This window comes from Balaenoptera physalus, assembly GCF_965194825.1.
Source record: "Balaenoptera physalus genome assembly, chromosome: 4".
Lineage (NCBI taxonomy): Eukaryota > Metazoa > Chordata > Mammalia > Artiodactyla > Balaenopteridae > Balaenoptera > Balaenoptera physalus.
The window spans coordinates 103,673,180-103,688,197 of record NC_138891.1 but is presented as its reverse complement, the minus strand read 5'-3'; the positions used below and the strand labels follow the sequence as shown (position 1 = coordinate 103,688,197).

Below are 15,018 nucleotides of genomic sequence, written 5' to 3'. Positions count from 1 at the left end.
TCCCCAACCATTGCTTCACCTGTAAAGTCAGAGTGTCTTACTCTTTTAAAGGGGGAAATTAATTAATTGTGTCAGAAATCTTGATTTACCATAACACTTGTGTATTTTTGGTACCCCTTCTTTGCACAGACTTCTACGGGAAGCCACTGCCTCCCCTGGCTGTGCGACAGAGACCTAACAGTGATTCTCACGACATCATATCATAACCAGCTCATGTGGACGCGCTCTGTTAAGGTCGGCAAGATGAGCTGGAGGACCTTCTTTCTCACAGGAGAAAAACCCTGAACATCAATGACTGGGACAAGACAACCGTAGCAGTATCAGTGAGCCAAAGACCTGACTGTTTTGATAATTACTTACCCATGGTCTTCATGGTTCAAAGAAAAAAAAGAAGCAAAATGACTAGCAGATGGGACAAGCATTTGGACCAAGTTAGCAAAAATTACTGTTGACTCTGATTTATACATCCCCACTCATGGGCATATTCCTGAAGGAAAAGCTGTTCAGAAAAAGAGCCAATGGACTCTGTACACTTTCTTTACTATTTGTTTAATAGTCTTTATTTCTGTATCTTAAACATTTGTAAGATATATGTGCATGGAAAGGGAATTCTTAGGAATTTATAACCTAAATTTTTAACTTTTTATATTTTTCTAAAACTTTGGTTTAAGAATTTTAATTACTAAGATATTATTGACTGTGCACTTTTCTATAGCTGCTTTGTTTAAATTGTGTCTGGAAAATGGAGTTGATTTACTTGACAGACATGAGCTATACAAACAGGATATATTTATATGGTTTGAGGTATGTTTTATAATAGTACTGTTCTTGAAATATACATCCTAATTTTACCTTATTTTAAGATATCTTTTTAAAATCGATTCTCAGATTTTTATTTTACCAAATTGTGTTATTTGAAAGCACTAATTAATTAATTGAATTTTTGTTGTTGTTTGTTTTCTTTGGTGATGTTCCCAATAAATGAGAGACACTTGCAATACCTTTTGACTTAAATGCTTTTTAAATTAATAAAAATGTTTTCTGAGATATTATTAAAAGTCCCAATAAACACCTCATTCAAAGACTAGATCTTTTCAGAGATCAGGGTGCTCCTTCTCACTCCCTTGTTCTATCAGAAGCTTCAGTGACTCTTTTAGGTTATTCTAATTCTTTCTTGCCTTGAAATTAAAGGCAAAAAGACCGGAAAAGCTACTGTAGTCCAGAGACTTTATTTTATAACCGGGAAATACTTGGGTACTAAAGAAATAAGAATGAAATGGTGGTTTAAATTACATTTATAAAGAAATAATTCCAAAATAATTACTTAATTTAAAATAATGGTACTTCTCTTGCACTGAAGAACGGCATCTATAGGATTCTTTCCTCATCTGGCAGTTAGACAAACTTTTAGATATATATTTTGAATAATAGATTCAAATGTTTAATTAAAAGTATCCATATACATCAAGGTGAAAATAACCCAGCAGTCCCCAACCTTTTTGGCACCAGGGACCATCCCCCCCACACACCGTCTGTGGAAGACAATTATTCCACGGGCAGTGGTGGGGGGATGGTTCAGGAGGTAATGTGAGTGATGGGGAGCGATGGGGAGCGGCAGATGGAGCTTCGCTTGCTCGCCTGCCCCTCACCTCCTGCTCTGTGGCCCGGTTCCTAACAGGCCAAGGACTGGTACCGGTCTGCAGCCCGGGGGTTGGGGGCCCCTGCCCTAAACAGTAATCACCTTGTTAAAATTGGTCAGTTTGGCAACTTGTACTGATAGCAGACTTATACTGGTATCTGACAATAACATGATTAAGTATGTCTAAGTTTAATACGATTATTTACTTTTAAAATGTTCCTTTAGAGCATCACATTTTATTCACATTTTTTAACTCATTGAACGCGTTTATTAATCAGGTCACTTACTACTGTAGTCAACATCATATGCAGTTTTTTGGAGTTTTGTACATGGGAACTACTTAGCACACTGAGTAGAAAAAGCATTCTATTTCAGATACAAAATTCATAACAACCTAAATTTGATACGTGACCGAAGTGTAAGGAAAAGCAACACAAGAAGACAGAATGTAAATTTTGAATTGGATTTTAGAGAAAAAACTTGTTTGTATATCTTTTTTGGTTCCTTTTTGTAAAATTTACATTTATTCATTTTCTACAACCTAAACTAACACTTTTGCCATTTTTAATATTCATCTAGTTTGGGAATAGATATAAATCTTTAAAATTTTTGTTTCCTACCAGTGATTACTGTAGTGTACAATAATTACTGAGTCCATTTAATAAAAATAAATAAAAATCATTTTCAAGATTTTGAAGTTAAATATATGATAAAATGGAATAAATGTTTTATATCTCTCTCAAAAATTAATTTGTATTCTTAAAGCATTCTAAAAATATTTTTAAAGTTTTGTAAATCCAGGTGGCTTTGAACAAGTAAATGCCTATTTTGTTATATGCTGCATTTTTATTCTTAATCATTATGAATTATGACATTTTCACACAATAAAAATAATTTCATCAGTATGCTGTTTTGCTTTTCATTTGAGAAACTTAAATGGTTTCTTTTTGGTAACAAAATAAAGAATTTAAAAAAATATGATTGTTGACATTTTAAATCGATAGATTAAAATGATAAATTTTTTGTTACTTTACATGAAAAACTTTTTTCTCTGCATGCATTTTTATATATGTGGGAAAGAACATTGTCATTTTAAAGGCAGTTAAACATACATCATATCACCTTATGTTTCTAGATGACTTGATGTCTGTCTCTTGTTAAGGTAAAGCTACTAACCAAAAGATAGTTTCACTTTTTTGAAAGATAATTCTCTATACTTTTATGTGTAAAATGCATATATAACATATATACAATTTTGTATGTAGTTGATTTAAGTACAAAACTATTTTTAGAAGCAACACTAGAAAGAAACGTTGCAAAATGCTAATAGTGAATTTTTTAGTTATTGGTCGTGTGTTTTCCTCAATTTTTCAAACTAGTTTTTTGTAATTTGTCTACTTTTATAATGGAGGAAGCAAATTCATAATTTTGTAAAAATTAAGTGCCATGTTTTCTGCAAGTTTAAAATGAAATGCTCTTTTAAGTGTCAAATGATGGAATAGAATTCACCTAATTTGTAAAACTTTCTGTGAATAGTCGAGAGACATTCAACAATTGAATATGCCATTATATTTGAGGCTGATCTCTTACTAAGTGTTCTTTTACTATGGCAATATTTTATTTTATTTGAAACTTGGTTCTACATGCTACACTTTTTATGTTAGTTTCTCTCATTCCACACTAAAGAAATACTATGCTTCCAGATGGCAAAACTTATCAAAAGTGAAACTGCCTATACAAATAAAGCTGTAGGTTATACATTTTGTTATCCTTGGCTTTACTATTTAAGTTTTTCTCTAACTGAAGTATACTTTGCAATTGAGATTCTGCTAATACTGACCTTCTAATTTATCAAGAAATACATTCTAGTGGATCCAAAAAATAAATTCATATATTTCAAACCTTACATTAAAGAATGGTGTAAATTATCAAAATAGCAATAATCCATTGTCTTTGTGGAAACAATAATAGAAGTCTATTTTTTTGAGAAAAAATAGTAAATCAGAAATGAATTTCCTTTAATGAAGGGGATCAGTTTATATTAAAGGGAAAATATGAAGAAAATCATTTGCCAGTTTAGAGCATGAGTTGTAAATTCCTTTCGTGTGCTGATGAGGAAACAATTTATGTTCTGGGTAAACGAACCAGTGGTCTCCAAATTTTATACATCCTCTTCAGTAAGCATTTTTAGTATACATTAAATATAAAGTTACTGTATTAGTTTGCTAGGGTTGTCATAACAATAAAGTACCACAGACTGGGTGGCTTAAACAACAGAAATTTATTTTCTCATAGTTCTGAAGCCTGAGTCCAAGATTAAGGTGTTGGCAACCTTGTCTGAAACCTCTCTCCTTGGCTTACAGATGGCTGCTGCTAGTGTCTCAGTGTGCCCAAATTTCCTCTTTATAAGGACACCAGTCAGATTGGATTAGGACCCACCCTAAAGGGCTCCTTTTAACTTAGTCACCTCTGAAAAGGCCCCATTTCCACATGCAGTCACATTCTGAGGTACTGGGATGGGAGAGTGGGTGGGGGAGGGGGGAGTTAGGGCTTCAACATGAATTTTGAGGGGAAAAGTCTCAGCCCTTAACAATTATATACATGTTCTCCTGTATTTTGCATATACTCCCCTAAATTTTTTTTAAAGATTAGAAAAAATTAAATAAAAATACAAGTTATTATATTCACTTCCCAGTCCCAGTGGATTGTCTGCTGGAGTTTGTACACACCACTTTGGAGGACTATGATTAAAAAATGAGAGCCTCAGCTAACTAGCTACTCACCTAAAGTGAAGTTCAAGATTGCCTATAACTATGCTTTGTTCTCTTGCTTTGATAGTAGGTTTCTCTAGTGTCTTTTTCTGCTATTCAATTTAAGGAGCTTACACTCTCTTGATGTCAGATTGTTTTACTACAAATCCTGTCTTTACCTTCTTGATGCATAAACCTGAACGTGAAGGGCTTTGAGAGATGTTTTATATAAATATGAAAATTCATAAAGTTTATTCTGAAACACTTCTTATATCAAATGACTTCACAGTAAAATTGCTTAGGTATGTAAAAATTATTTTCCTGCATAGCAGTAAGTCCTTATATTCTTAAGCTGCCTCAGTCTTTAAAAATAATAATAATAATAACAATAATAATTTTAAAACCCTAGTACAATTTCTGGTATTTGTGTCAGCTTAATTTCTTGTCTCATGTCTGCAAAAACAAGTCTGCCTCTAGCCATTTCTATTCTTTCTTTTTTTTAATATTACATAGTATTTATTTATTTATTTTTATTAATTTTTTTTGGAGTATGGTTGCTTTACACTGTTGTGTTAGCTTCCACTGCACAGCAAAATGAGTTAGCCGTACACATACAGATATCCCCTCCCTTTTGGACTTCTCTCCCATTTGGGTTACCACAGTGCATTAGGTAGAGTTCCCTGTGCTATAAAGTATGTTCCAATCAGTTGTCTATTTTATACATAGTGTCAATAAATTATATGTGTCAATCCCAATCTCCCAATTCCTCCCTCCCCACTCCTTTCCCCCTTGGTATCCATACATTTGTTCTCTACGTCTATGTCTCTATTTTTGCTTTGCAAATAAGATCGTCTATACCAATGGTCCCCAAACTTTTTGGCACCAGGGACCGGTTTCATGGAAGACAATTTTTCCACGGCTTGCCCACTGCTCACCTCCTGCTGTGCGGCCTGATTCCTAACAGGCTGAGGACCGGTACCCGTCCGTGGCCCGGGGGTTGGGTACCCCTGATCTATACCATTTTTCTAGATTCCACATATATGCGTTATTATACGATATTTGCTTTTCTCTTTCTGACTTACTTCACTCTGAATGACACTCTCTAGGTCCATCCACGTCTCTACAAATGACCCAATTTCGTTCCTTTTTATGGCTGAGTAATATTCCATTGTATATATGTACCACATCTTCTATAGCTATTCCTCTGTTGATGGATATTTAGGTTGCTTCCATGTCCTGGCTATTGTAAATAGTGCTGCTATGAATATTGGGGTGCATGTGTTTTTTTGAATTACGGTTTTCCCTGGGTATATGCCCAGTAGTGAGGTTACTGGGTCATATGGTAATTCTACTTTTAGTTTTTTAAGGAACCTCCATACTGTTCTCCATAGTGGCTGTATCAATTTACGTTCCCACCAACAGTGTAGGAGGGTTCCCTTTTCTCCACACCCTCTCCAGCATTTGTTTGTAGATTTTTTGATGATGGCCATTCTGACCGGTGTGAGGTGATACCTCATTGTAGCTTTGATTTGCATTTCTCTAATAATTAGTGATGTTGAGCAGCTTTTCATGTGCCTTTTGGCCCTCTGTATGTCTTCTTTGGAGAAATGTCTATTTAGGTCTTCTGCCCATTTTTGGATTGGGTTGTTTGTTTTTTTGATATTGAGCTATATGAGCTGCTTGTAAAGCAGTTCCTTAAAACTCAGTGTGGAACTTTGTTTATTCTTCAGTACTTATTTGGTGTTGGTTAGGGGAAATCCATTAATATTCTCATGATACATTGATATTGATTTTAGATAGATTAGCAGGTGAAATGAGAAAGATCAAACTAAAGAAAAAAGGGAGAAAGAAACAGAAGTAGCTCCCCTCTGTGGGAAGAAACTTGCAAGCAATGGAATCACTTACAAACTCAAACAACTGATCGCATAAAAATTTAAAATATTTTCACATTTAAAAAAAATTTATTTACTTTATTTATTTATTTTTGGCTGCGTTGGGTCTTTGTTGCTGTGCGTGGGCTTTCTCTAGTTGCAGCGAGCGGTGGCTACTCTTTGTTGAGGTGCGCAGGCTTCTCATTACGGTGGCTTCTCATTGCGGAGCACAGGCTCTAGGCGCGCATGCTTCAGTAATTGTGGCACTCAGGCTTCAGTAGTTGTGGCTCGTGGGCTCTAGAGTGCAGGCTCAGTAGTTGTGGTGCATGGGCTTAGTTGCTCTGCAGCATGTGGGATCTTCCCGGACCAGGGTTCGAACCCATGTCCCCTGCATTGGCAGGTGGATTCTTAACCAGTGCGCCACCAGGGAAGCCCTATTTTCACATTTAAAATCAAATGATTGTAAGAAAAATTGGCAAAGTAGTTGAAAATGTGATATGTTTAACATCTCAAATATAAATATATATAGCACTAAGACAGCTCTAGATAAGTGGATATGAGCAGGTAATTTACAACAGAAATAAAATAACTAATAAGATTTGAAAACCTACCCAGACTAAGGACATAATTAAAAATTATAAGATTATCAGACATGCAAAGATTCATGAGCAAAAATGTCTATCAATAATAGGATAGCTAGTAAGTATGTTAACCTCCATACCTTCAAATACTATGCAACTTCTAGAAATTATGTACTGTATATGAAGAATTTTTAATAAAAGAAATTGCTTATAAAAACAGAGGATACATTATACATAGTCTTATCAAACTTGAAAATGCATAAAATTAGAGAAACACACCAAAATGTTAATAGTGATTATCTCTAGTGGCATTATGCATGATTTTCATTCTCATAGGCTTAAAAAATTTTTTTTCTTCAATGAGCATTAGTTTATTTAAAATTCAGAAAACAGAAATGTGCTAAAGAAGTCACAAAACAATATAATAGAACAAATACGACTGCTTTCCAAGCATAACATATCCCCTTTCCCTAATAGAAAAATAGTAAATATGATTTCTACTACCTCCTTTAAAGTTTTTTATATGTCTACATTGCAAATATAGTACCACATTGATTCACTAAATGCAGCAATCTAATGAGTACAGAAAAAAATAAAGTATAAAAAATCTCTGAGGCTAAAAGGTAGACTAATGACTTTTCCTTAAACTTTCAACAAAGTAGTGTATTGAATCATCTCACTCCTTAGTACTATATTTTCTTTTGCACCAAATCTAAATTCATTTTTAGATTATTGGGTAACCTGTTTAAATAAATAAATATATTAAGCTTCAAATCACATTTGGGGTAATGAAATTTATCTTTTTACATGGTCCTAAGATTTGCACCTATATTATACACTATACTGATATATGGAGCATCAAAGGTCTCAAAATGATGATGGTCATTAAATATTAGGGACTACTTTCCTGAGAACCACTAACACTTCCCCTAGTAAAGGTGGGTAAGGAGGGTTATTTTTTAGGGTATAGGGTGTAAGGTCATTTTGGTCGTCGGGCATTTGGTATCAGAACTTGATGATAATCACGAAGATCAAGATAGTGAAAATAATACACAGTAGCAGCTAACATTTGGGCATTTACTATTCCCTAGTCTCTATGCTAGACGCTTTACCTGTGTATTTCAATCAATTTAATCCTTTAACCCTCCCCATTAAAAGAGAGATATTATCCCAATGGGCCATCTCTAGGAAATGCGTGACAATTTCTTTTTCATCATATCCGTTCTTTTATCTTGAGTCCTGAATATCTGGGATAACGGGGGGGTCTTCGGATTTGGTAGATTAACAGTAACCAGCTTCGCCTCTGAGAACATCTTAAAACAACGATCATACAACGTACCTAATAGTGACAAACACTTCCATCCTTTCACTGAGCCTCAAGCACACACCAGTGAGAGACTGTTCAGCGTGAGGCGCGACTTTTTTAAGACAGCCTGCCCAAGGCTCCGCCCACGGGCCCCAGCCACGCCCCCGGAGTAGGTAGGCACCGCCTCCTTCAGCCACCGGCAGAAATTAACTTTGCGTTTGCCTCTCGCGGCACCTAGGGTTTTAGGCGAGATTTCGATAACTCAGGCAAAGCAGAATCTCGCGAGAAGTTGAACCGGAAAAGTGAGGGATGGGAGAGAATTCCGGCGAAACTGGGAAGACGGGGTGAGCTTTTGGTTCCCCGCAAGCTTGAGATGTCCGGTGGGCTTGACTTCTTGTTTGACCTCTCCTGACGGAATGATGTTGACCCGGGTGAGGGCTGGCATCCAGCCGGGTGCCTGTGACTGAACCAGAAACTTTATCGACCGACGACGTGGCGAGGGAGGGGGCTAGGATGTGGGAACTTGGTGATCTCTGGGTTTCTCTGGCTTCAGTCCAAAGCTCTAGAATAATGCCGAGTGTTTTGACGCTTGTTCGTGAGCGTTCTCTGTCGTTTTCTCCCAAGACTCACATCCGCCTCAAATAACCTGTGTGCAGTCCCGCCTGCAGACTTTAATATCCACTCCTTTCAGCTTTGAGCACAATGCAAGCTCTTGGAGGGCTGAGACTCTCTTTGTCACTGTACTGTCCTGGGAGCTTAAAGGATATCTTACATAGGTAAACTTTTCTTGGATTAGTAAATGAAGTAGAACTGAAAGGACGTTTCCACAGGAAACTAGAGTGACTTTTCTTCTAAATACATTTTATTTTGGAATAATTTTACATTTCCTAAAAAGTTGCGAAGATAATAAAGACTTCCTCTGCCCATTTCACCCAGTTGCCCTAATGTTAACATCTAGAGTGGCTTATTTAAATTAATTTTGTTCCTTTGACACACATTCCTGTGTTAACACCGCAATTCTGCTTTACCCTTTGCTTTACATTTGAGCAATAATCATTTGGAGAAACCTTTTTTTCGTAAGTAAATAATACAGTTTTGTTATGTGTGAGGTACAGCTCCTGTTGTAAGAACTAGTAATTATCAGGGGAAAAAAAGTGTTATCTTAAGAAAAAAGACTGTACTGATAATGTTGAAGTTAAGTAAATTGGTAACATCAGAGTGTGTCAGCAGCCTTTTCTTATCATCATAGCTGAAAGCAAAATCAGAGAGGAAGGTTGCAAAACAGATTTGCAAAGTTGTATTGGATCATTTTGAAAAGGAATATTCCAGAGAACTTGGAGATGCCTGGCATACAGTAAGGTTAGTATAATTCATCTCTTGATGCTTTATGATAGAACAAGAAATAAACCCATCTGGGGGAGGGGTGCTGTGAAGATAAAAGATAAAGGAATCTAAACCTGGTTTCCATTTCCTGCTGAGGCTTCAGAAGGGAGAAGGAGGAGGAAATAGATTGGCTCATAGGAAAATGGAAAGGGTAGAAAGAAAACTTTGTAGTGATAATTTTGTTATAAGCAAAAATTGTTATGCCCTTGCCTTAAGAAATTGCTTTGATCTTTGAAACAGGACTGCCCACCAGTTTGACAAAATTAATTATACTGTAACAGAAAAATCTGAAAGAAAAATTTTGAGGGTATTTGACTAGTTTCTGAAATTCAGGAGATAATGCAACAAGTCTTTAAAGCCAACACTGCTTTATCTTAGCTGAAGTCACTCTATTTGGTAATCATGTTTCTTCCCCATATCTATAGCTGGCTGTGTTTTGAACACACATGCCTGTGCCCACACACACACACACACACACACACACAAATTATTTAAATGTATTATAGAAAACAGAAATGAGAAATATTTAATGCCTAGATGTGAGAGAAGTTCGATTTGTATGTTTAGTGAGTTTTGTGTTTGGTCAGTATGTTGCTCTATGGGTTCTTTACATTGAGTGCCTGATACAGTATACCATACACTGTGAAATACAAAGAGCAAGACAGTCCCCAGGACCAGTTTTCAGACCGTCTGTTCATGGAGGAGGAGGCGCATGATTAAAACTATATAAACTGCTAATTCCATAAATATCCCAATAGAAATAGGCGGGAGTACCTAGTCTTATCTAACAAAGCCTGATGGTGCCAACAGAGACCTGAGAAGCCAGGTCTTGGTGATTTAATAAAGTATGAAGTGGTTCTGAAATAATTTTAGACAAATTAAACTGTTTTAGAAACTTGTAAATACTGTAACGTGAAAATGTAGTTTATAGTTGTAGTTTTATTTCAAAACTAGATTTTTAAATGGGTGTCTTCTATCACAGAGAAGAAAGAGGAATGAATAGTGAAGCGTGTAATTAATTCATGAGGTTTTCAGTATGCACAGTTACTCAAATACAGTAGCCAAATAACCAAACACCTATGGCATGCTTATTATGTGCCAGGTAATACTGACTTTTTTTGACGCTTAGAATAAACCTCTGAAGTTTGTTTCCCACTTTTCACCTGAGGGAACTGCACAGACTTTAAGTAATTTGCCCAAGTTCTCTCAGCTAGTAAGTGGCAGAACTGGGATTTGTGCCCAGGCTCTCTGGTTCATGAACTCCCACAGCTAACTCCTATTCTATATGCCTCTCATACCTGGGATGTAATTAGGCGTAAATGGATGATCTAAAAAAAAAAGAAAAATTTCAAGAGGTGTATTGTCTTGAGACTTTATCTGGCTGCTCAGACCTGTCATGAGTTATTTTTCTATTTACTGTGCTCAGACAGATTTATAAATTATTATTTGACCCAAACCAAAATGAGCAGTCCATTTAATTAGCCATGCCTTCTGCTTCATCTACCTTTTTGTTGGGTTTTCATGGTAATTTAAGTTTTGCATAAACATGTGCTAAATTTGCCATAGGCAAAAAAAAAAGGCTTTCTCAGCTTAGAAAGTAGTCTGAGCATGGAGGATGGCATGGAGAAATAAGAACAGAAATACTTTTGTTTTTTAACTATTTATTTGCAAGACGTAATATTGTGCTTGCAGAGTCTATGTACTTCCAGGGAAAGGTGAGTGCATTTTTGTGCTATCTAGAAAGTTAATAATTTACTCAGTATTTTTAGTTTTCTGTAGTAGTGGGGTAGGTTTAGTGTTTATTTTAATTTTATCGTTTTGTAAAAACCCTTCTTGCCCTCACATTCTTAGCAGCCCTTTGAAGTTGAGAGTTTACCCGGATTCAATTTTTGCCCTACTTGTTACCTACATGTTCTCCTTAAGGTGAGCCCATTCATGGCATGACTCTAAACTTCCCTCAGTGTGCTGTCATCTCAAGTGATGCAGCCCTTGCCAAGCTTAAGTGTTTTCTGATAACTTAGTTTCGTACCAGGCAAACTCAAAAGCATATTATTATTTTCCCTTACCAAACCTATGTTGCCATTTGCTGCTTGCATATTCTATCTCATTTGAAGGTATCACTATCAATTCAGTTTCCTTTTTCCTCCTCCACACTTCCACTGCCTTTTAGTGAAGAATGAACCTTATTCAGAGATAGGTCTGACATTTGCCCTCAGCTCCTTGGAGGTGATCTCTAAGCCCTTGGAATGCTCTGCCTAAAAGTCTTTGTTTACCTGGGGGCTTGGGCAACGTGGGGAAGTGTAACAACGTGATGTGAGGTGGGGGCTCTGGGCCACTGTATCAGCTAAGGCTCCTGCCTCCAACCTCCGGAGGGGCTGGAGACTGAAGGTCAGCTGAGTGGGTAGTCAATCATGTTTGTGTGACTGAGCCCCAGTAAAATCTAGACACCAAGACTCCCTGGTTGGCAGTACTCCTGTGCGTATTGTCACACATCGTTACGGGGAAAGGTTATCCTTGTCCATGATTCCACTGAGGAGGACAGCTGGAAGCTTCATGCTTTGAACTGTCCTACACTCTGCATCGTGCATCTCTTACCTTGCCTGATTTTAACTGTAATAAGCTGTAACCATAACCATGAGTGTAACAGTGAGTTATAGCTTATAATATAGCTAATAAAATAGCTTTTAGCTAATAGTCAACCTGAGAGTGGTCTTGGGGAACCCGAACTTAATAGTGTAATAGTAAGGGTGTCTTGGGGTCTCCCTAACTCTGTACTACCACCACACACCACTGCCCTGCCCCTATCAAAATCTAATGCCCACCAAGTGCTTTTGCTTTTACTTGAGAAGTTTCCTAATGTGGATCTCCTTTTTATCATCACTGTTACTATTTAGTTAGGCCTTCATTGTTTCCTTACCTGACATATTGCAACAACCCTTTTCCATAGTCTCTCCCCTTTAGTATTTGTTTGTTTGCTTAGTTTAGCATCCACTTTTATGGCACTATATGCCAGACAACGTTCTAATCACTTTACAGATGATAACATAATCCTGTACAACCCTTCGAGGTAGTTATTATTATTTCCATTTTATAGATAGGAAAGCTGAGGCATGCAGAGGTTAAGTAACTTGCCCAGTGATACGCAGCTCACATTTGGAAAAGCCCTGGGAGTTTGTCTTACCCACGCTGTCATGCTGCTTCTCAATGCTGCCGTATTCCAGCATGTCACTCCTGGGATACTAGCCTCCTTTGCTCCCCCACTGTCTGCAGTATTACGTTTGGACTAAATGTCTTATCATGACTAGACAGGCTCCGTCATCTTTTCGGGACTGACTATGCTGTTCCCTCTGCCAGGAATGATGCCCTCCTTTTCCCCTCTGTACGGTGGTTAAAGTGGGGGTTCAGATCCCGCCTGTGCATCTTGTAGCTAGTGACCTAGGAGAGTTCTTTAACATGTCTGCGCCTCACTACCCTTGTCTGTAAAGTGGGAAAAATAGTATCTATTTCATATAATTATTTGGAAAGAGAAAATGAATTTACATATAAAAACAAAGTGTTTAGAATATTGTTTGACGTATAGTAAGCCCTCAGTACATGTGAGAATTATTTTTATTACTATTACTGTTATTCTTCATCAAGCTGTCCCATACGCGCTTGGCAAAATTAGTTCTGCCCTTTGTGTTTCCACTGCATTTTGATGATACAGCTGTTTTAATTCTTTCAAGGTTGTATTGTCATAATTTACTGACTTGTCTCTTCCCTGACAAGGGAGGGCCTTGAAGAACCAGTATCTTAAGACTTGTGCAAGTGGTCTACGTATGTATTCACAACTTAGGCAGTGTTTATATACCAGGCATTGTGCTAAGCATTGGGAATACAAAGATGGATTATATATAGTCTGCCCTCAAATATATATGAGGGGAGGAGTAATTGGAAATCTTTATGAACTTTGGAAATTTGTGTGCACTTTGTGGAAGGCAAGAAAAAAAGCCATAGTTAAGTCTGGCCTGTCTGTAAATAAATATATATATATATTTAACATTCTCCTCATTAACCCAGAGGTCACATAGTTCACATATAGCAGTAAAAATTATTATATAACCAGATTGCATTACCAGAATCTGTGAAGGGGTGGGTGGGGGTGGAGTGGGCTGGTTGAGGAAGACAGAAATGAACTAGTATCTAGATTTTATTTTGACCCTTATTTGGCTTTACACACATTTTCAACCTTGATCTGTGCACACCCTGTGTAGTAGTAACTTTTAGCTCCTTTTAGACTCAGAGATTAGAAAAATTTCCAGGTGTCTCAGTTTATGGCCAGTCCAAGCCTGTGACTTGAAAGTCTTTGCCTTTTCCTCTACCAAGTGTGCTGCTTGCTGTGAAGGGTCTGGAGTCCCAGTCTTGGGAGTGTATGCACGTGTCTCCTGATACAAGGGACTCCTTGTGTGCAGTATTTTCAGCCTTTTGTTGTCTGCACCAAACACAAACCTTCACTCAGGACTCCCAATCTGAGGTACTGTGGCTAACAAATATGGACATAGATTGCCCTTCCGTGAGAAACAAGGAGGAAACAATGTCAAGAAAGAGTAGGAGGCAGTCAGCTCATTATTAGACTCTGAAGAATAGAAATAAAATGGCATGAAAACATACCTTGATGAACTTCCATGAGTTGATTTATTCTTGATTTCTAAACCAGACTTTTAAAATGATTGAATGAGCGCCCTCTAGTGGGTAATAATAGCAATAAAACAAAAGGGATTTCTGTATTTTAACCATGAACGTTTAGTGGGTTCTGTAATCTGTGCATTTATACAGAACTAAGCAGTTGTGCTTAGTGATGTGTAGATAAGATAATATTTTATCCTCATCATTAGATAGGAAGGTAGAATGGAGAATAGAATAGTAAGAGAAAAGAAAATCACACAAAAGTTGAAAATCATGTTATCATATAACAAACATTGTCCAAATAATATATTATGCAATTTTCAAGGGATATGTGAGCACAGGCAAGTTATAGCAATCAACTTCCAGATCCTCGGCTTTCATGTATGCTTTTTCAGGAGATTACTCTGCTCCCCTGTTGCCTAAGAGGGGTACTTATTCCCTTTTCCCAACCTGCCCTTCTACATTGTCTTTGTCCCACTTTACAAGAAGGGTCACACTTTCACCATCCTGGCTCTTCCACACTGCATTCCTCCAGGGTGTCAAAACTCCCCCTGCCAGAGACTATTGGACTGTAATTGTAAATGACAAAGGACTACCAAATTCTTTGACAGGTCAGATGGTCTCCAAGTTTTGCTTTCAGCGTAAGTAAAGTACCTCCAATTGAGTTGTCAGCCAACAGATTATTTAAAATATTTTTGAAGATATGTCATTTAGTGATTTGAGGTCATAACTCAAAGAATTTTAACAAAACGGAGACTTGTTTTAACAAAATATATTTAATTCTCACCTACTTATTTAAGTGAAGGTTTTTGTCACTCCTTCT

At 37.0% G+C, this 15,018-nt stretch overlaps 2 protein-coding genes and 1 long non-coding RNA gene across 7 annotated transcripts in view; 2 read left to right on the top strand and 1 right to left on the bottom strand.

The window, feature by feature from the left end:
- ARL13B (ARF like GTPase 13B) overlaps nt 1–4,781 on the top strand; it is an 83,869-nt gene extending 79,088 nt beyond the window's left edge. For all 4 annotated transcript variants that reach the window (XM_082460501.1, XM_082460502.1, XM_082460504.1 and 1 more), the window contains one exon: nt 130–4,781. In XM_082460501.1, coding sequence (XP_082316627.1) covers nt 130–206 — 77 coding nt within the window. In that variant the 3' untranslated portion in view covers nt 207–4,781. The remainder of the gene's footprint in view (nt 1–129) is intronic.
- A 1,557-nt stretch (nt 4,782–6,338) lies between these two features.
- Nucleotides 6,339–8,329, bottom strand: LOC309660135. Its single transcript, XR_014263185.1, has 2 exons — nt 8,181–8,329; nt 6,339–6,694 (listed from the first exon to the last, which is right to left on the bottom strand). It is a non-coding gene; the product is annotated as an uncharacterized lncRNA (long non-coding RNA).
- A 77-nt stretch (nt 8,330–8,406) lies between these two features.
- The window catches only part of NSUN3 (NOP2/Sun RNA methyltransferase 3), a 30,570-nt gene continuing 23,958 nt past the window's right edge, over nt 8,407–15,018 (top strand). Inside the window, exons 1-2 of one of the 2 annotated variants that reach the window (XM_082460531.1) lie at nt 8,436–8,578; nt 9,397–9,506. In XM_082460531.1, the coding sequence (XP_082316657.1) occupies nt 8,564–8,578; nt 9,397–9,506 (125 nt within the window). In that variant the 5' untranslated portion in view covers nt 8,436–8,563. Of the gene's footprint in view, nt 8,579–9,396; nt 9,507–15,018 lie in introns of both variants that reach the window. The other variant, XM_082460532.1, reaches the window with a different exon arrangement.